This window comes from Corythoichthys intestinalis, chromosome 11 (genome assembly GCF_030265065.1).
Source record: "Corythoichthys intestinalis isolate RoL2023-P3 chromosome 11, ASM3026506v1, whole genome shotgun sequence".
Taxonomy (NCBI): Eukaryota; Metazoa; Chordata; class Actinopteri; order Syngnathiformes; family Syngnathidae; genus Corythoichthys; species Corythoichthys intestinalis.
In genome coordinates, this window is record NC_080405.1 from 15,666,881 (window position 1) to 15,689,884 (window position 23,004).

The window sequence follows — 23,004 nt, forward strand, 5'->3', positions numbered from 1 at the left end:
TGTCTATATCTGCGGGAACACATGATTTTAGCTGTATGACATAGATTTGTAGTACTTTTGTCAATGTAGTCCGATGGCACAACTATTTGATATATATATGTGGCGGAAAACACTCAGTTGACTTGAAGTTCCGCGCTGAGACCCCCAGTTTAACCAAATTTCAAAATTGTCCTTTATGCATGTCTGATACATCATTGGAAAGCTTATAATCTCTATTTTAAGGGGGAAGAAAATTTTTGAACAGGAGGGCATTTCAGAAAAAAAATAAATAAATACACAGCAAAAACCCTAACTGGAGGCAAGAGCACGCGAGGGCAGGATTAAAAACGCCATGATTTTAACGAGATATTATCGTGTACTTAGCTGGATTCGATCCAAAAACTCCATGAAGCATGCTCATTTTATCAGTTCATATTTAGCTCACATTTTTAACCAAACCCTTCTTTCCGGCATCATCCCAACCTCTTGGAAAACTGCTACTGTAATCAACTACATAAAAATGGTGACATCTCTGACCTCAATAAATACCGTCCAATATCCAAGCTTCCTTTTTTATCCAAAATTCTTGAATCTTTGATCAATTCTCAACTACGTTCTTTTATTGACTCATCTAACATACTTCAACCGTGGCAGTCTGGTTTTCGCCCTGGTCACAGTACAATTACAGCTACAGTTTCTGTCTTAAATAACTGTCTCCTTTCTTGATAATAAACAGTTCTGTGCTGCTCTTTTCATTGATCTTTCAAAAGCATTCGATACCGTTGATCATAAAATTCTACTTCATAAACTGCAGGCCATAGGTTTAGATGTTAAGGCCCACAACTGGTTTAAGTCCTACCTTACAGAAAGAATACAAACTGTTGCTGCTGAAGGTGTTCAATCAAGTCCACTTACTATTTAAAATGGGGTGCCGCAGGGGTCTGTCCTTGGACCACTCCTTTTTACGTTATACATTAAAAATATTTATTCTTCCTTATTGTAATGTCCACTTTTTTGCTGATGATTGTATTCTATATGCTCCCGGTTCTTCCCCAGCTCTAGCTCTGACTCATTTACAGACTGCTTTTGTTTACAAATATCTCTTCATAACCACAGATTAGATTAGCTGAAAAAACTAAATACATGGTTTTCTCCACTTCCACCATTAGTGACAATGACTTACCCGGAATCAAATCCCTTAATGGTACTCAAATTACTCTCCCTGTTTCATACAAATACTTAGGAATTGTGCGACGCCTGTAAACGGGGGTTTCCAGGGTAAAAAGGAAAAAAAGTTTGGGGACTTAATGCGCCATGAATCTGCTATGGCAGCATATAGACATATTGTTCTATCAAACACAACAGTTCTTTTGGCTTACAATACAGCAGTTTATTTTAAAGAGGAGGGAAAGAGCAGAAAATGCTTTTTCAGTCGTGTCTGTGTTTTCCACCATATAGGCAATTTGATTTAGGTAACTCAATCAATTACTAAAGTTAAATGCCAGTTTTTGCATGCCATCGCATACTTGATTTTGTAGGAATTTAATGAAGGCATTTAATTCAGCGAAAAAGTTGCATGTAAAAGACTGACTGTATTGCCGAAGAACAATTTAATGTTTACAGTATATGTAGATAATGCAATTAAAAGTATTTACATGGACTAATATTTCAATTCTTTAGAGCACTGAAGCATTTTCCAAAATTTTCAATAATAAAATACCTATACCTTTATCTATCAGGTAAAGACTACGTTAATTTCGACTGAGGACTAATGCCCGATCACTTCTTTCTCAATAGGAACAATATGCAACCTTCCTTTGACCAAATGGCTTGGCCAAAAGCAATAAGATTTGCAGCGTTATGAAAGAATATACCATCCTCAACACCTGCATTCTTCCACATGCAAACCATCTAGAGGTTTTCTGATTGCTGTTACTGTGACCTGGCACACACACAAAAAAAAAAAAAAAAAACGGAGTGTGAAAACAACTGAGAGGTGTGAATGTAATCTGAATTAATGAGACAGTATTATATGAGAGGAAGCGTCTGGACTGACTGTGGGTGAATTCAAATCACTTGGGTAATTATGACAACTATAGTGTTGACATTTACCACACCTATGAGTGGAACGCTAATCATAATTGACATAAATGTGGGCCTGTGAGATTGTGTTTATGACTAAAAGATGGTCTTATTGTATGTCATGCAGATAGTGTTATTACAGGATCAAATGAAAAGCAGCTGTTGACAGTTTGACTATTTTTGCCTCCTTCTTTTCCTTTACGTTAATGAAATGGTAACCTTTTGTAGTCATAATAACATGTTATCCAGAGCCTGGCACAGTATACTTTGATATTATCTCCTATCACTATTGATGTAACAGCGCAGTCTATCATAAACATGAGCAGCTTTTTAAAGATGTTGAACACTAGCCCTGATAAGTTGCCCTCGCTGCTTGCTTACTATGGTAGAGCACTTTGAGTATTGCACCAGCTTAGTGACTGATTTCCCTTGTTGGCCAATTAAGGAGCGATATAAGAGAAGCTGGTCATTGCACTCTTGTTTTCTTTCCAGTAGTGAAAGGACATTATCGCTCACGAGTGACAGCAAACAAGTGACCACATCCTACAAACCTATATGTTTTATTGACCATGGGAATCTTATCCACCTCCAGCAATATACTGTATCTTCTAGAGATGTCAAGTTGTACACAGTGATTAACAAATTGGCGATTTGTGATCTTTAAATTCCAGAAGAAGTCAGAAAACTGTTTTACTATCATTCAAACACTGTACTATATAAAGCTGCATGGTGCGAGTCCATACTCAAAATACTGTTTCGCCTAATAGTGAAATACTTTCACGTTTTTTTTTTTTTGTTCAACTTTCTTGTGAAGATATAGTTTAGGCATGTCTTGTTGAAACACTTAAAACTCCTGGTACTCATGTCTTGAAATTCACAGAACTTGACTGTTTGAAAAGGGACCATGCCCATATGAATGCATTGCATAGGAATAAAATGTCTGCGCGATACCAAGTCTTCATTAGTTGAAGTCTGTGCTGTGGAAGTAAGGCAAACATTGTCTAGCGCTCTGTGTATTTTACTATGGGTTTAGGTCACGTTCATGTTGTATCGGTGGACAATCTGCTTGTCATACCTTTGTTTACAGGCATGCCCACTCAAAACTATTGCTAATGTAATAGCTTAGTTGCATGCACATTTATGTCATTCATACTTGCAATCGACATATCTTGAAACATTATATACATTACTGCTACCCTGCTATGGATATTGACACATAGATCTGTAGAGTACAGTCAGTCCACTATAGATTGCCACCTTGACATGGTGATGGAGCTGGCGTCCTTTGCTGACCCAGCGGCAATGCTGTCAGGGGCGCAAACTTCTGGTAGAGCCACCCAAGGCGGTATGGTCTCGGCTGAGGAGCCAGATGAAATATGATCTAACACCAAATCCTGGACGGTATTCCAAGGCAGAAAAGATCTCGAAAATCAACACCATCAGACAGTTAGCAAACAATCCATCAGCCCAACTTGTCAAGGATTTCTATACCATTGGTTAAATTCAATTCAATTCAATTCAATTTTATTTGTATAGCCCTGGATCACAACAACGTTGTCTCAAAGGGCTTTGCAGAGGCAATATGATACACAATCAGAAACAGCAAATGAAGCAACAAAGATGAATAAATAAATTCAAGTCCTGGGTTTCCCCCATCCATAGACCCTCCATGTCGGCAAGGAAAAACTCCAAAAACTCCAGAGTCTTCGGGAGAAAAATGAGAAACCTTGGGGAGTACCACAGTCAGGAGAGATCCACTCCCAGGACAGATAGACAGGAAGCCCCAGGACCGCTAATAGGAATTAGCAGGCGAAGTTACAGTCCGTAAAGATGCAGTGGCGCAAAGGAACAAGAAGCGGTCCATCTAGCCAGATGAGACGGGGGTAGCAACGAGGACGTCCATCCAGCGTGGGGCCTGGAAAGTCAGGAGGCTGCAGCTGAAAAATAGCCCCTCCCCAGTGGGGAGGGGGGAGAGGGGACATCGGGTGACTAGTGATGAAGAGACTAGACAACTAGATATTAACATTGGAAAATAGAAATAAAGTAAGATAAGTGGTAGGTAGGTCAGTGGCTGTACTTCCCCCAGCTTTATAGCTTCTAGTGCAGCATAGACTAAACTTTGAGTCTACTCCGACTTCAACTAGCCTGACCATAAGCTTTGTTGAATAGGAACGTTTTCAATCTAATCTTAAATGTGCAGACTGTCTCTGCTTCTTTAATATTAGCTGGAAGCTGATTCCATAAAACAGGGGCTTGGTGGCTAAAGGCTCTAGCTCCGACAGTACTTTTAGAAACCCTGGGAACTACCAGTAGACCTGCATTCTGAGAGCGGAGTGTTCTGTTGGGGCGGTATGGAACCAGAGCATCGGTGAGATAAGATGGTCCCAACCCATTAATGGTCTTAAATGTAAGAAGGAGGATTTTAAATTTAATTCTAAACTCGACTGGAAGCCAGTGAAGGGCCTGGAGCACAGGGGTGATGTGCTCTCTGGTTAGAGCACATGGATTCATGAAAGAACATTTGTACGTTAGAGTGCAATATTACTAACATTTGGGGAAAAAATTAAATAATTAAAAACTCAGAATTTAGGTGTGTATGTTATGGTTCTTGACCAACTTCAATGAAAAGGTCTCTCAGTGACCAGCCACTTATGACAGTTGAATGCAGTTGTCCAACCTCTGGACGTCAACAACATGGACGATCCACTCACTCACCCAAAACGGGGAGAGGTTTAGAAAAGGGGCCCTAGCCAGCCTTTTTCTGTTCTCCTGTCTGGAATATCACATCCAGAGGGATCACAATCTCGTGGTCAAGCAAAGAAAAAAAATGTGACTATAAAACTGACTTACAGTATAAACCACACTACAAAAGACCGAATAGATGTACAGCTCTTGTCGCAAGAAAACTCCTAAAGGTTCAACTATGACATTGTGGGCCTGAGCAAAGCATGCCGAGCAGAGGGACAACAGAGAGCAGAACATATACTGTTCATCTTCTTCTGGAAAGGCCTGGACACAGAACAACAGCAAATGCACAGAGTAGGTTTCAGTGTCCAAAATGGCCATCTTTACAAGATGAAAAAAATACTTGTTTGAATGGAATTGACTTGACCCTGAAAATTGAGCTTTCTCACTACCAAAACGCTACCTTCACCACTGCACACACCCTAACACTCGCAGCTTTTGACCCTGAAAAAAATACCGTCATTCAACATATGCCCCAACACTCGTTGCAGAGGACGTGGACAAAGAGGGCTTTTACGCTCAACTCAAAGACGTGCTTACCTCTGTACCCTACGATTGATCTGAAAAGTTGACCATTTTAGGCAACTTCAACGCAATAATTGAGAAGGACCACGCAATTTGAAAGGGAACGATAGGCAAAGGAGTGGGAAATGTCAATGTCAACGACCATGGCTACGTCCTTCTGACCAAATGTTAATCAGGGAAAGAGCCTGAGTTAGTTTGTGAGGTTGAAAAATTCTGACTTGATATCGTCTGGCCCACCTTAAAGTGCCTGTGACACGAAAAAGCATGTTTATTTCATAATACACGCGGTATTTTATGCCCCTGAATGATATGGGCCGCTTGGATGTGTGTGGAAGCGATCGCTATTTTTATTTAGTTTTTTGAATCCCGCGCCATGAAAATGAGTGACTTCCGGCTTCGGTCTTGCATTGAGGAAGAGGGCGCTGTGACGTGTACGGTAGAAGACGTCCTTTTCACGCTACAGTGTACTGTTGTGTATGAGGACGAAGGATTCAGCTGATTTTGCGGATTAATACGTTTATTTTTCGCATCACGCCAGCCAAACGGCTGCAGAAAAATCATTCTGTATGAGGGAGAGGCGTATGCGCCTTTTTGGAGTTTCAAAAGGTTCCCATTCACCGTGGATATTTACTGTGGGACCATTGGACTTACGAGGAAGTGAGTAAACATCTTGTTTTGTATTATGTCAAATACGAATACAGCGATTACAAAGTAAACACTACAAACTTCCTTTAAATGAAGGACTACTTACGTTTGATCATTGATAGGCATATAAAAAGCTCTCCTAATGCTCATTAGCAGCAGCACGTTAGCTGCACAACAACTCCAGCCACCCTCCTCCTGGGAACGAACCGTAAATTGCTCTCCGCCGGGCGGTTTGCCGATCCGCGAAGACAATCGACAACCGGGTCATCATGTCAAATAATCCAGGATAGTTATGTGTGATTTTCCGCTTCGAAGACTTTGAAACATCACTCGGTTCGGGTTAGCATGTCGGCTAGCTGTCACGCCTTCTGGTTTGTTTACATTTTCCGAAGCCGGGGAAGGGAAATGACATATGTCCGATTTAGGTGTCATAAAATATCGTTCGGGAGGTGCGACAGTAAAGGTGAAGTCGACAGTTTTGACCATTATGGAGTAATTTTGCCATGTCGTCCTGAATAAATGCATTTTTATTATTTCATATTCCATTCAGCACAAGACTGTTATTTGTCATGAGAGAGTAATAAAATACACCTTGTGTCAAGTAGGGTTCATGCCCCGATGATTTATGACTTTGACCTCTGTGACCCCGCCCCCTTTGATTGTAGTCCTTTGATCTCTATTGTGATGACAGATTGATGACCCCTCCCCCTTCCCCTTTGATCGTGGTCCTTTGATCTCTATTGGTGCTGACAGGTGATTGATGACCCCCCCCCCCCCTTTATCCCTTTGATCGTAGTCCTTTGATCTCTATTGGTGCTGACAGATGATTAATGACCCCAGCCCCCCTTTACCCCTTTGATCGTAGTCCTTTGATCTCTATTGGTGCTGACAGATGATTAATGACCCCCGCCCCCGGACCCCTTTTGATCGTAGTTCTTTGATCACTATTGGTCATGGCAGATGTTTAACAACTTTGAAGTTTAGCGCATGCGTGCTAGGCGTGTTATGGGTTATGTCCGTACATGTCCCCCCTAGAAAAAAACGTAGTGTGTGGAGGGGGCGTGTTTAGCGCATGCGTGCTAATGCGTGTTCCGGGGACATGTCCGTACATGTGAATCGGAAGTAGTAGGGCGTGTTTAGCGCATGCGTGCTAATGCGTGTTCCGGGGACATGTCCGTACATGTCCTAACGAAGAATCGGAAGTAGTAGGGCGTGGCTAGCGCCTGGGCTAGTCGTAGCCAAAGCGAGCTAACCGGCATTCTCAACAAGCTACCGTGAGGGGAGCCATGATTAACGAGACGTGTGTTAACATTAGCCCTCAGCTGGTGAAGACTGCTTTTTACCAGGTTGGTCACATTATATGAAATTATTGATCATTTAGTGAAAGGAACAGCATCATAAAACATAATATCCTCTTACTTGTTAATTTTTAAACCTAACTTAACCTAACCTAACCTATTGAACTCGCCTAAGTATCCTTGAGCAAGGTACTGAATCCCTCAATGCTCCTGGTGACGCAACACCAGTAGGTAGATGGCAATGTAGTGTATGCCATGAAGTCTATTCTTTTTAGACTAATAATGACTCAAAATGAGCTCCAAAATGTAATGCTACTGGAAGGAATCTCAAGTCTGTACAGAAAAATGGTTGAAGCATGACGCAGTCCTGCAGATGTTATTCCTATTGCATGATAGTTTACGCGGACCTGTGTATCAGTGGGGGGAGACGCTGCAAAAACGCAGCATTTTTCAACAAATGTATGTCTACACACATATACAGATCTCATGTTTGTGTTAAGATGGGTATCTGTGCAATCTCAAAGGCGTTATCAGTGGAGAGAAACGAAGCATTTTTTTCAACAAATGTATGTCCACTCAGCAAAATGCAGAGCCCCATGTTCATTTAAAGATCAAGGTCATAAAACATTTTAAAAATCAAAAACTACAAAATACGATTACGTAAAAATGGGTGGGGAAAACCCTATAAATTCGCTATCTCCTCGCCTTCTTCGTTGTCCGTTCAACATACCTGATACCAAATGGCCAGAGGTGAGTTCCAACTCATTTTCATGATGTTAATATTGGCACTTTATGAAGATGTAGCTATTGATAACAAAAGCCTCTTTGCTTTATATTCACAGAGGTTAAAGAAATCAACATTTCAAACTATGGTATGTAGACCTTTTTTCTTTCTGTTTAAATGTATGCATTTTTAGTACAAAATTCCCCCATACACCAGAGTTGGACCTAAGGTCTGATGCGGAGGACACTGAATTGACACATCACGCGTCGACACCGGCTTCTTCGCCATCCCTACTATGGGACCTTGGTGATTCGGAGGCTGATCTTAATTATTCTTCGCAATCGACTTCGGATAACGACATACAGCCGCACGACTGGCGTAGGCCATTATCGCGATCAAGTGAGGAGGACAGTGGCTATTATTCACAATCTAATGGCCTATCCACTCCACCAAGAGGTATGCTTTTTTTTCTAAAACCAAATTATTCATTAGAACGAAATGTAAACTGTGTTTTATCATTTTTCTAAACAGCAGCAACAGCATACTTAGCAGGTGAGAATTTCAATATTTTCCCCATCGATTATCCAATACTTAACCTTATAACATTTCTATAAATTCATATTACAGATGCCTCTACACAAACTGACATATTCATTAAATCAGAAGGTAAGCCTTTTTTTTTTCTAAAACAAATTATTCATTTACAAGGAAATGTGTTTTATCATTTTTTTAAGCTGTCGATGAGCCAGCCATCTTAGTTGGTGAGAATTTTATATTTACCCCCTCGGTGATTCGATACGCACCACTAGCGCAGGTGTTAGTTGCGGGTAAGAATATTTTATTATATATTTTCCCCTCTGTTATGTTCTACATGTCCTATTAATTATAAAATCCCCCTCTATTTGTAGATGCAACTGCGCAGATTGATGAGTTATTCATTCAACCAAACGGTAAGTGACAGTTTTTTTTTAATGATGAAATGTGTTTTATCATTTATTTATATATTTTTTATTTTTTTTAAGCCGCCCCAAAACCTGCAATAGTTGCGGGTAAGAATATTTTATTATATATTTTCCCCTCTGTTATGTTCTACATGTCCTATTAATTATAAAATTTCTCTCTATTTGTAGATGCAACTGCGCAGATTGATGAGTTATTCATTCAACCAAACGGTAAGTGACAGTTTTTTTTAAAATGATGAAATGTATTTTATCATTTATTTATATATTTTTTATTTTTTTAAGCTGCCCCAAAACCTGCAATAGTTGTGGGTAAGAATATTTTATTATATATTTTCCCTCTATTATGTTCTACATGTCCTATTAATTATAAAATTCCCCTCTATTTGTAGATGCAACTGCGCAGATTGATGGGTTATTCATTCAACCAAACGGTAAGAGACAGTTTTTTTTAATGATGAAAATGAAATTCAATAGTATAGTGAGAAAAATGTCCACATTTCCTAACGCACTTGTTAAGGAAGGAGAAAGACGTGAGGGTGTGGGTGTGTGTGGGGGCATGTGTGTGTGTGTGTGTGTGTGTGTGTGTGTGTGTGTGTGTGTGTGTGTGTGTGTGTGTGTGTGCTCACATGTTAAGGAAGGAGAAAAAGAAAGAGGAGGGATGTGCGTGCGTGCGTGCGTGTGTGTGTATGTGCGCACACATTCCAAGATGGGAACGCTACGCAGACCAAGAAAAAGGCGAGGGGAACGCTTACTGCAGCGCTTTAAATAAAAAAATGCAAAACATTGTGTGATTCTTATTTAATCTACCTGTTATTAAGCTGTATGTTGCCCTTAATAATGATTTTGTATTGAATATGTATTCACTTTTTATTAATCTACCCTTAATGAAATTATCATTTATTTATATATTTTTTATTTTTTCTTAAGCCGCCCCAGCGCATGTGTTAGTTGCGGGTAAGAATATTTTATTATATATTTTCCCTCTATTATGTTCTACATGTCCTATTAATTATAAAATTCCCCTCTATTTGTAGATGCAACTGCGCAGATTGATGAGTTATTCGTTCAACCAAACGGTAAGAGACAGTGTTTTTTTAATGATGAAAATGAAATTCAATAGTATAGTGAGAAAAACGTCCACATTTCCTAGCGCACATGTTAAGGAAGGAGAAAAAGAAAGAGGAGGGATGTGCGTGTGTGCGTGCGTGTGTGTGTATGTGCGCACACATTCCAAGATGGGAACGCTACGCAGACCAAGAAAAAGGCGAGGGGAACGCTTACTGCAGTGCTTTGAATAAAAAAATGCAAAACATTGTGTGATTCTTATTTAATCTACCTGTTATTAAGCTGTATGTTGACCTTAATAATGAATTTATATATTTTATTAATCTATCCTTATTGAACGTATATGTCATACTTCATAATGAAAATGTAATGAATTTGTACAATTGCAAGCTGATATGTGTTTCTTAACTTTGCAGTTATAATTCCACGTCTCATCAGGAGCGGGCCGCATGAGCTTCCTCGGGAACCTGGCACCCCGTTTGGATTCATTATTGACGAAGCGAGAGGTCGATATTATTCATATTATTTTGTCTGATTTGCTATCCTGATTAAAAATGGATGATTCTATTCCTGACATACCGTGTGAATTTCAAGATTTTATCAATCAAATAAACGAGCAAATGGTGTCACAGCCTGATATACCTTACGAACTGTTGGATATTGTCAGCGGAATAAACAATGTGAATCAGGTAAACAATGAGATGGCATTTGAGCAACACAACCCAGACACGCTGATTGATTCAGATGATCCATTTGTAGCCATTCGATCAATAGATGATTTTGTCGATTTCTTTCAGCCTTTACAAAACGCTTTAATACAACTTAATCAACCGAGCAATGTTCCAAACGAATCAACTGACAGTGTCATGCACAATGATGTACAAGCTGACACACAGGAGCAAACTGACAGTGTCATGCATAATGATGTACAAGCTGACACACAGGAGCAAACTGACAGTGTCATGCACAATGATGTACAAGCTGACACACAGGAGCAAACTGACAGTGTCATGCACAATGATGTACAAGCTGACACGCAGGAGCAAACTGACAGTGTCATGCACAATGATGTACAAGCTGACACGCAGGAGCAAACTGACAGTGTCATGCACAATGATGTACAAGCTGACACGCAGGAGCAAACTGACAGTGTCATGCACAATGATGTACAAGCTGACACGCAGGAGCAAACTGACAGTGTCATGCACAATGATGTACAAGCTGACACGCAGGAGCAAACTGACTCGGACACACAAATAGGGGGTGCAAGCGAAACAGTAAGACCAAAATTTAACAATATCGAATTGAGACAGATATTGACACCGTCGAGGGTCGCCGATTCTCCTGATTTTGTCAGCTTTTACAACGACATAATGGAAAATGTTCAGCGACAGGCTGATCATGTGGTTGCAATTACACAACCTGGTGACATTATTCAAATTGAGGTGGTCGGTGACAATGTTCAGCAACATGTCGTCTTAAATGCCACCGATGACCCTGAAATAATCCTTCATGGTTTTCACAATGTGATCGATCGACTTGTACAATCCAATTACCAAATCCTCTGCAATACTGAGTTGGAGATGGTGGTCAACATCGTTAAAGATCAAAGGGGCGGGGTTAGGAGAAAGTTGACACACATGCTCGATTGTGAGATTGTTCGCAAAAAACGACGGTACCTGTATGACCCACTTCCTCAAAACAATCAACTATGTTTAGCCATGGCGTTAGCATATATGTTAGACAAATCGTTACCCACAAATGCCTTAATACAAAAGGCTCGTGAACTCCATACAGCCATAGGTCTGAGTGAACAAACTGCTGCGGGGTTTGCTGACATTCACAAATTTGAACAACACCTGAATCGTAAAATAGTTGTCTTGTACAGGCCTGATGACTCGGATATGCCGATGAAGCATTTCGAGACTGATTTTGTCAAAAATCCAAACACTTTGGTGTTGACTCTAATTCAGAATCATTTTTATGGCGTGAAATCTCCAGCACAATTTCTGGGTCACGCCTACTTCTGCTATTTCTGTTATAAAGGTCACGCGAATGCCAACATTCACAGGTGTGCATTCTATTGTCATTTATGTAAAGACCCCGAATGCCGTCAACGATCGGTGGATTATACCAAATGCACAGACTGTAATAACGTTTGTTACAACAAGATTTGCTACGCTAAGCATAAAGAAGTTGTTAAAACGTCCCATGGCGAATGGGGGAGCAGATGCTCCAGATACAAGAAATGTGAGAAATGTGGTCAGACATTCTACGTTAATATGTACAAGAAAGCCAGACAACACAGATGTCCTGTCCCTAAATGCCAAATTTGTAGGGTCCCATTGGTGACAGCCAACATTGTCAATGATAGACACCTTTGCTTTATCCAAACCCTGAAACCCCAGGCACCAAATCAGAACATAGTCTTTTACGACTTTGAGACTTTTTTATCAAATGAGGGGGTACACACAGCTTTCTTGGTGTGCACAAAATCATTTGCAGGAGAGAACAAATGCTTTTACGGGGTTGATTGTTGTCGTCAATTTATCCTACATTTTAGACAAAAAAAATTTGAAAATTACATCTTCGTGGCCCACAATGCTCGAGCTTTTGACGCTTATTTATTGATTTCAAAAATGTTGGATCTGGGTGTCGGTCTGTCCCCTATCATGCAGGGTAGTAAAATTATATGTTTTACCGAGACTCGGTATGGCTTAAAATTTATTGACTCCTTGTCCTTCTTAATGATGAAGTTGTCTTCGATGCCTAAAACTTTGGGGTATGAAGACAAAATGAAGGGGTATTTCCCTCACTTATTCAGCTCCCAAGAGAACCTGAATTATGTAGGGCCCTACCCAGCCCCTGAATTTTACAGCATAGACCGCATGTCAGAGATCGAACGGGAGAAATTCCTTGATTGGTACCGAAAAGAATGTCACGGTACATTCGATTTCCGCAAGGAGGCGCTAATGTACTGTCAGAACGATGTGGACATTTTAGCTATTGGTTGTCGGCTGTTCAGAGATGCTTTTTTGAAAGAAACAGATGTGGATCCTCTAAACAGTGTCACGATAGCCTCGGCCTGCATGAAAGTCTTCCGTACAAAATTCTTACAGGCCGACACTTTGGCTATACCATCCCCTGACAATTACAGACGTCGGCATAAGTCCTACTCACACGCGTCCATACAATATTTAGAATGGGTGTCGCATGATAGAGGAATATTCATCGAACATGCCTTGAACACAGGCGAACGTAAGGTGGGTGGTTTTTTTGTTGACGGCCACGCCTTAGGGGCGGATGGTACGATTCATGTTTGGGAATTTGATGGCTGTTATTTTCACGGCTGTCCTGATTGTTTTGAACCGTCGGCGATTTGTCCGATGACGCAAAGACCCTTTCGTGAGCTTCATGAGGCAAATGAGGAAAAGTTGGCGGCATTGAAGTCGGTGCCAGGAGTCCGGCTAACGATCATGAAAGAGCACGAATGGAACAAACTGAAATGTGAGAACCCCGCTATCCGGGAGTTCTTACACAACTCTGATTTCCCCAAACCGCTAGATCCCCGTGAAGCTCTCTTTGGCGGTAGGACAAATGCCTTTGTGTTAAGACACACTGCTGGTCCCGATCAGAAAATACTTTATGTTGATGTCACTAGCCTGTACCCCTTTGTAAACGCCTCAAAAAAATATGCGATCGGACATCCGATTATTATCCACAACAATTTTGAGGCTGATGTAACCAAGTACTTTGGTTTCATTAGAGCTAAAGTCTACCCGCCGCGAAAACTGTATTTCCCGGTGCTCCCTTACAAAACTGCTAAAGGCAAACTCGTGTTTACACTATGCCGCACATGTGCGGAAATAAACAACCAGTCTGATGACTGCAAACATGATGATGAATCGAGGGCCCTGACCGGCGTGTGGGTCACTCTCGAAATGAACAAAGCTGTTGAGTTGGGTTACAGATTAGCTCGTGTAATGGAGGTCTGGCATTTTGAAAAGACCAGCAGCGAGGTCTTTGAAGGATATATAAAAACGTTTCTCAAGGGGAAACAAGAAGCGTCTGGTTTTCCGACCAATGTTGTTAGTCAGGCCGACAAGCAGAAATACATTTGCGACTACCAAGCAAATCAAGGAATACAACTAGACATCGACTCCATCGGACTCAATCCGGGAAAGAGACAGGTTGCAAAGTTGTGTCTGAACAGTCTTTGGGGGAAATTTGGTCAAAGGAGTAACTTGAATCAAACCCATTTTGTCAAAAAGGCTGCAGAGTTTTTCAAAATTTTGTTCTCGGGGATGTATGAGATCAAATACTTTGGTTTTATTAACAAGGATGTAGCCATGATTCAGTACAACTTTAACAAAAAAAACATTGCCCCGCCCTCTGCAACTTCCAATGTTTTTGTCGCATGCATGACAACTGCGCACGCTCGATTAGTCATGTACGAATATTTGGAAAAACTGCAGGAAAATGTCCTGTATTCGGACACTGACTCTCTCATCTATGTAGTTGGTCCTGGAGAAGAGCCCCTCCCTCTAGGTAATTATCTTGGCGATTTGACGGATGAGCTAGCTAACGATTCCATCGAGGAATTCGTCTCTGCCGGTCCAAAATCGTACGCGTATCAGACGAGACAAACCAAAAAAACAGTAATAAAAGTCAAGGGGATCACTCAGACTTATGCTTGTTCACAGCGTGTGAATTTTGATACTATAAAGGACTTGGTCGACGGGTATGTCGATCACTGTGGCGTTGGCACCCCCAGGACTATAAACACTCCGCAACACATCATTGTGCGTGACAAAAAGTCGTTTGAGCTAAGAAATAAATCATTTCAGAAAACATTTAAAGTCGTGTACGACAAACGACGGTTATTAGCCGGCGGTAAAACTCTTCCTTTTGGCTATTAAGGAAATGGAAATGTCTGAGGTTGGTTTCGACCCCCGCTTCCAAATGCCATGCTCTATTTTATTAGCAGGCCCTAGCGGGGCTGGGAAAACGTTTTTTGTCAAGAAGCTTTTGGAGAATTGTAACCATGTGATGACATATGTGCCTGAAAATGTTGTTTGGATTTACACTTCAATGCAACCCATGTATTTAGAGCTGAAGGAACAAAATAAAGAAATTCAATTTTTGAAAGGCATTCCTGATTCATTCGAGGACGAGAGACTCTTTCCAACAAACCAAAGCCATCTCATAATTCTAGATGATGTCATTTTTCAAGCCTTGGACCACCCAGAAGTGGTTAGATTATTTACACAATACAGACATCATTGTAACAAGAGTGTGATTCTTTTGACTCAAAACATATTTCATCAAGGCAAATATAGCCGCACTATCAGCTTAAATAGTAATTATATCATACTGTTTAAAAATCCTCGAGATCAACTGCAGACAAGTGTGTTGGCCAACCAGATGTTCCCTTCCAAGAAAAAGTATTTTTTAGAATGTTATGAAGATGCCACACGTGTACCTCACGGCTACTTAATTGTAGATCTCACCCCAAACTGTCCAGAACGATACAGACTGAGGACAGGTGTGCTTCCTCATCAGTGGCCTACCGTGTATATTTCTAAGGCCTAGCATGTCTACTCTCTTAAAAACCAACGCCCCTCTACTCAAAGCGCTTTTTCAGGCCAAACCTGAGAAACGTAAGGACATACTGAAACGAAGTCCAGACAGTCTGGTCAAAGCGTTGTGTGAAATTGCCCTTAACCTTGTACGTGGGAACATTCCTCTTACGTCAACACAACTCAAAAAGCTGAAAAAACAAAGGACGGTGATCCGTCTACTGGCCGACAGGAGAAAAAGCTTGAAAAGAAAAAGAGCTGCCTTGCAGCAGAAAGGCGGTTTTATTTTCCCTTTGTTGGCAACACTGGCTCCTGTCCTGGGTAGTGTTATAGGTGGTTTGATCAGAAAAGACTGATAAACATGACCCTCAGAACAGCGGACAAAATGTTTTTGATTTCCCCACAACAACTAGAACGGCTGAGGAACACAGAGCCCAACATTCGGCAGAAAGCCGAGCATGATCTGGATATAAAAATGAGAGAGGTTCTAGAGAATCGCTCTTTGAGTCAATACGATAAAATTAAAAAGTATGAAGCTCTGATGCAACGTTACTTAAGTCTTTTGAAACAAGGGGAGAAGGAGCCTCGGAATGTCACATTGACCCTCCCCACAGCGACTTACCAACACAACACAAGCGTTGATGGAGAAGGAGCGGTTGTAAAGAAGGAGGAGGAGCCATGGCATGATCTGGTGCAAAACTTTCCAATCAGTTATCGCAAAAACGCTCTATTTGTGTTAAAAAAATTTGTCGACAATGATAAAAGCTGGACATCGCGAAACGAATTCATATTCCGAGGTAGACCCATTATCGGCTCGCACATGATTGATCTCCTCAAACATCTGACATCTACTGGAAAAACAGTCATGATACCACCCCCTAGAGGTTGGGATGAGTTCCTGCATACACTGCGTGAATTAAACATCCCCGAGACTTCCATCTCGAATCCGCATGCTCGTGAACAGTTCCGACGATTAAAACTTGACGACGGTTTGGAGTTTAACGACCAGCCTAAGGCGCATCCGAAAAAAAGAAGAGCGAAGAGAGAGAGGTCGTCGCCTCACAAGTGGATTGGATTAAATGAGTAATGCACACGAGAAAATATTCTGTTTTTTTTTTTCATTTATTGAATAAAATGTTTGTAAAAAGTCAAGCGTTTACAGACAATGACATTTTTTAAACTTTTGCAACGAGCATGATCGCTGACCATAGCATGCATCATAGGTAAACATTTGATGACGTTTAACAAAAGTAGATACCATGGAGTCATTTTTAAGTGTGTCATCGCTATAGCAAGCTAATACATCATGAAATGAAAGGCCGCAGCCTCGCTGAATTAAGTAATATACACAATGTTGACCACATGTGATTGAGAGCTCGTTCTGTAGTTGGTAGGTGTGGTATATTATTCGGTTGGCGTGTTTTTCCAAAAAAGAGATGATACTCGGGGGATAATAGTCCAAATCTGGAGGCAGGCCATAGGCGTCAAAGAATGTTGCCACATTATTCTCCTCCAAGGTCAAGGCGAGCCAGTGCTCCCCCGGTTGGCTACGCGGGTGGGTGTTTACAATAAAATGTCTCGCCGGGGTGGGGGTTAAAGAGTTTAACTCATCAGAGGCGTAGACACCTCCAAATAACTTCCCCTGGAGGCGGGTCATCAGAGTTTCCAGGGCTCTCCCGTCCATCTCTCAGTAATAGTCCACCAGTACTTGCCGTTTTGAGTCTATTTCCAGAATAGAGTCATAGCATGCGTAGACAATAAGTGTGACTGTGTGAGGCAGTGGAGCTTTGAATCTCATCTCCAATCTGACACTACCGTTAGACACAGTCGATAATGCAGATGTGTCGTCGTTAGCGCTCAAATTGAACACATATAGAGCATAGCCGTCCATGAAATCCTCGTGATCAATACAGAGAGGCAGATCCTTCAAATGTCTGCCTGTAGACGTAAACAAATTATAAAACTCGCGAGCGGCATTCCTTTCGGAAAATTGTGGTTGAAAAGGTTTCGAGGGGATTTGTCTTCCTTCCTGCGTCAGAGCTAAATACTCCATGTTATAATTAGCAAAGTTGAAAGGGTTACTTTCTCGACGACCCGTGAACGCCGTGTGTGCAACTAGGCCAACTACGACATAACGAGGCATTGGTCCGAGGAAAAGGTTATCTTGCTGACACGTTCGAGATTGTTGAGGGATAGAGTACGTTTTTACGTTAATACGTGACAGGGGGTACAAAGCGTTCTCTTTGCGGAGTGCAGCCTCGTGTCCCAGAGAAACAGCTGGAGAGACAGCGACCCTTTTGACAAATAAAGAAGCGCTCAATATTTTTAACTTATGATCGCTGTTAGCCGGTGAAATGAAGCAGAAATCATTGTTGGCCTTGATGAGTTTGACGCGTAAGTCCACATTGTTTAACAGGAGTCGTTCACAAAAAAATATGTCGGCATGTAGAGGGCCTATGACATAAAATGATCTGGAGCCAGCAACCCTCTGCGCTCGGTTCACCAAACCCTCATTCACAGCGTCGCCAGTAAGGTCAGTGGTGTCCATTTGTCCACTTTTATCTTTGAAAAACATACCGGCTGTGAACTGGCTCTTCAAAGAAGCGTCCGAAAAGTTTAATAAAGCTTCTATCATGGATCGATAAGGGTGTGTCGAACTGGACTGAGATATCAATCTGTCTGCCAAAGTAACATCAACTTGGGAGAATATGGTGTTAAGTGGGTAATTGATAAGCCCCACCTTCTCCGCCGCAGGTAAACGGGATCCATCGGCGTTTGTCACCTGTAATTGGAGCTGAAGCAGGGTGTCCGCGAGGTCCAGATATTTAGAACCATCGCCAGGAACAAAAAACTCGATGGGGCCGTCTTCGGTAAGGGCCGAGATCGGGAGCATCTCCACATATTGACTCCCTTCGATCGATAATTGCGTAAGGGGTGGGGCAAACAAATCCAATTCGGCCAGAGTGCATTCATGTGAACGGTGGTGTGCGAGCGCCATTTGGTATGAAGGGGTTAGGAGAAGATGTCCGCGTGGCTTCTTCGACGCTTCCTTCTGGAAACTGATCTCGGTCTAGATGCACTCGCACGCTTTTTACGTGACTTCACAGGTCGACGCCCCCTTTTAACGAGTCTCCTTGCAGGTGATTTATGAGGTCTGCGTGCCAGGGTCATGATACCGGAGCCTTCCTGTGGATCTGGCTTTTTCTGAATCCTTTCCATCACGCGCCCTGCGACGTCCGTCGCTATGTTTTTAGCGGCTGTCTGGAGGTGTGGTTTCGCCATGCTGAAACCTCTCCTAAGGAGCGGAGTTACAAATCGGAACAGCTTGGCAAAGATGGAACCCAGACCTCTTCCATATTGAATTGGTGACCCGTGGAACCCAGGTAACGCCCCTCCAGCCTGGCTTTCGTAATAATCCACTAGGCGGTAAAGGTCCGGGTGTGTTGCTAACACCACCATTTTCTCACTTTGGTCTAAAATGGAGCGTGATAATTACTTTGCCGTAAGCGAAGGGGACTGGTTTGTTCTGATCAGTTTTAATTTCTATCGCTATGTCCTCAATGTGTCTTTTGTTAAGTGGAAGATAGTAAGGCGGGTTAAACGTTTTAAAAACTGTTTCTTGGTGCTCCCCCGTTATTGGAATAGTCCTTAGTAGCGGGGCTAGGGTGTCGCCGACCGTTTGGTGTTGAATCAAGTCCGTGTATATGTAGAAATGGTAAAGACCAGCCCTAATATCGGCGGGGTGCGTGGCTGCAGTCCAATGGGGTCCACAAGTATACCATTCGTCCGCCAAGAGTCCAAATATATATGATACCGGTGGCCTGAGCCGGATTCTGAAACGCCCAGTTCCTGTGAAAAAAAATCTCCCCACGTTCCTGGCGTATGCTATTTTAATGTCAACCTCAAAATTATCTTTCAAGATTTTTTCAAACTCTTTCCCGATTGTCTCGGGATCGTTGTAATACCCTTCTGTTAAGAATAGAGTTTTAATTTTTCTTTCATCATATTCGGTAATCACTCTCTCGCCGGGTTTGGGACGACCATGATGCCAAACGTCTATAACATCAAATGATGCCTCTTCTTCTGGCACGTTGAACCAAGTATGCGGATAGGAAATCTCTGTTATGGCGACTTCCCAATTGGAATTTAAATTTATATGACTTGCTAAGTTAACTCTGTATTGGGAAATTGTATTATCTGTATAGACAGAGGCACTGGCGTTTGAAGGCAGCGTTACATAGAACCCGTCAACTAGATTCGGGTCCATGAGGTTGAATGATGACGAATGCGTTTGTTAATTTGTTTTATATGTCTATAACTTGATCCGCATCGACCCATTGATTAAATTTTGATGGCCAATTTTTCCATTGAACTAGGAATTGTCTTTTTCCATTAATCACACGTCTCTTTAGAATTTTATCGACGTGGAAAATATGATCTTTTGTTATCCTAACTTTCTGAAGTTCGCTTTCATAAAATGAGCCTTGTATCAAATCTCCATCGTAATCCGCCAGTTTATAAACAGGCGGGGTTCGTGGTAGGCATTCTTTCACAGTAAACAGTTCATTTGTAAAGCTTTGCTCATATTTCTTATCAAATATTCCTCGCAATTTTGAAATTCTGACAATATCTCCTGTTTTAAATTTCATTTTGCTAATTGTACAGGTCAGGTCTCCATAAAGATTCCGAAAAACCTGAGGACTAGTCTCAGCGTTAACTTGGATAGGTTTCATTTTAATACTAGAATGATAACTATCGTTATAACTCGATACAAGGTCTTGGAGGACATCGATGTAGCGACGGGTATTTTTAGCGGTAAAATATCGCCACATCCTGGTCTTTAGAGTCCGGTTGTATCTCTCGACGGTGGACGCTTTCAGATCGCTGGCAGTAGCAAAATGTGTAATATTATGTTTTTTCATCAGCCTCTGGAAGACCTTGTTGAAAAACTCGCGTCCATCGTCAGTTTGTATTTTCTGTGGAATGCCGCTCTCTAAAAGAACAGATTGGAATGCCTCGGTCACCTCTGAGGCCTTTTTGCTTTTTAAAGTCCTGACATAAGACATTTTGGAAAACACATCGATGACTGTTAATATATATCTAAAGCCGTCGTTAAATTCGGCTAAATTTTGAAGATCAACCAAATCACATTGGAACTGATTTAATGCTCTTGAGACAAAAACCCTATTCCTCGGGAAGTTAATTCTGGCAGATTTATGTAACGTGTAACTGTCTTGGCCTGCTAAAAAATCCTTGACTCTATCTCTGTTTATTTTTTCTCCTGTTTCCTCTTGCAAACCTCGATGGAGCCTTTCCACACCCCCAAAACTAGCTGGGTGGGTGGGGTCATAGTATAGCTTCTTCATACGCCTCTTCAGAGCCATGGTGATAAATGAACTAGTGTCATGGACTTTGTGGATTTTATACAGACACACAGAGACACAAGATTTTTTTTTTTAATGAGTACATGGTGACAAGGAGTACAAATACTTGATACAATACAATCAAGAGAAAATATCATATGCAGCCTCGGCTAGTGTATGAGGTTTCACATTTAACTTTATAATATTTTGAAAGGCTGTCAATTCTCTCTCTATGTCTAAAGGTTGATTATTTTCAAGACAGTATTTGATACAATCAACAAACAATGTGATAATAGTTTTCAAATGACCTGTAGTGATCTGAGTATCCCAGTTGTTGAAAATAGTTTGTACTGTTGTGGCTACACTTGGATTACTGACGCTTACACAATCTTTCACCATAGATTCCCATGGTAGATTGAAAAGCAAATTAGACAAAGGTCTAACTTTGCGCATTACAGTCAGTAATTTCTCTACTTGTTCATCTCCGGTTGAGTTAGAGTCATAACTAATAGTTCTGTCCAATATGTCCTTCCAATCAAATGTCGGGGGAGGGTCGTCCTGATCTATGTCCTTCCAATCAAATGTCGGGGGAGGGTCGTCCTGATCACACGTTGTAGAAGGTTCGTCCCGATTACATGTCGGAACAGGCTCTGTTGACTGGCATGATCTGTTGTTCCCCATCCTCAGACTCTAAAGTAGTATTGATCCAGGGCACGTTTGATTTCAGTGGTAAATGAATTTGCGTTCACCTCAGAGACCTTATCAGAGATATTCTTAGCCTGTTCGAGCTCCAGGAGAATTATCTCCGCCGCGGTTTCCACTTTTTTAAGCTCGGCCTTAAACTCGAACAGGTTCAGCATGAATTGGATGCTCGGAAAAAAGTTTGGCGTGTACAAATGTCGAATCACAAAGTGGAAATGATTGTTATAATAATAGTCTTCGTTTATATAGAGACATGCATGCTCTTTTTGACTGGGGTGGTTCACCTGGCAACCATAGCACTCAGATTCCATGTGTTTTTCTAACACTCTACTAAGTAGATGGTAAATTGTTTTCTTAATGCAATCATATTCGTTAAGCATTAGCCAACCTTTTTGAGTCTCTCGAAAAATAAGCTCGCCATCCTCCGCCTCCTTGAAGAACTCGGAAGGTGCCAAGTAATGTGGTTGAGGGGGTGTCTCAAGTGGCGGGGTCTCTTTTAAAGGGGAGGATGGGTGCTCACCCGAGAGAGGTTCTACCGATGCCTTTGAAGGAGGGGCTGTCTCTTCAGAGTTAGACGACCCCGCTGGTGTGCCATCAGAATCCGCTGACCTCTTCATGAGTCGCAGAGTGCGCACAGGTGGTGGAGCCTCAGGCGGCCAGAGGGGGGACGACGGCATGGAATCGGCTTGCTGTGTCTCCCCATCCTCGGCGTTAGGGTTGACGTTCTCAGTCAACTCTGGCTGTGAAGAGTCCTCAGACCTGGTAGCGGCTGATCTCACCCCTGACGCATGCATCGGTAGTGGGGGATCGTCCGTCCCGATGGCCGATGATGGCTCAGGATCAGCTTGCTGTGTTTCGCCATCCTCAGCGGTAGGGTTGACGAGTTCAGGCCCATCACAGGTAACGCTCTCCGTCCAAGTACTGGCGAGTAGTGGGGTATTAGATTCCATATCGTCCTCAAACACTACTCCACGATCCGTTTCAAACGGTGTCCAGATGGTGGACAAACGTCTCCGAGTCGGTCTGGATCCAGGCATCATGGAGTTTCCTTCAAAAAAGTGATATAAGCGGCTCCGTTGTAGGTTTGGAGTGAGCTATGTGCCCCGCCAATCTGTGGTATATATACATGAAAAGGGGGTGTGGTGTTATTGGAGGCGGGGGGCGTGGTTGGGGTGGGGCTTCTCTTTTTAAAAAAAATAACTTTGTACCGCGAGGTTGGCTACACAAACGTTAACGCCTTTTTAACGCCCACCTCATTATGCCAAAGACGGCTGCTTTGGAAGAGGGCGGAGATTCTCACGGAGAACTCCCTCATCAGATCATTCCAATCTAACA

At 41.9% G+C, this 23,004-nt stretch overlaps 1 protein-coding gene and 1 long non-coding RNA gene across 2 annotated transcripts; one reads left to right on the forward strand and one right to left on the reverse strand.

Moving 5' to 3' along the window:
• The first annotated feature begins 8,900 nt into the window (after window positions 1-8,900).
• LOC130924151 (uncharacterized) lies at window positions 8,901-11,012 on the forward strand. The gene is made up of 5 exons (XR_009064834.1): window positions 8,901-9,269; window positions 9,350-9,391; window positions 9,888-9,914; window positions 9,995-10,036; window positions 10,442-11,012. It is a non-coding gene; the product is annotated as an uncharacterized LOC130924151 (long non-coding RNA).
• A 6,279-nt stretch (window positions 11,013-17,291) lies between these two features.
• LOC130923719 (uncharacterized protein F54H12.2-like) lies at window positions 17,292-18,497 on the reverse strand. Its single transcript, XM_057849647.1, has one exon. It carries the CDS (start codon window positions 18,495-18,497, stop codon window positions 17,292-17,294), a length of 1,206 nt encoding a protein of 401 aa, XP_057705630.1.
• Between the last annotated feature and the right edge of the window lie 4,507 nt (window positions 18,498-23,004).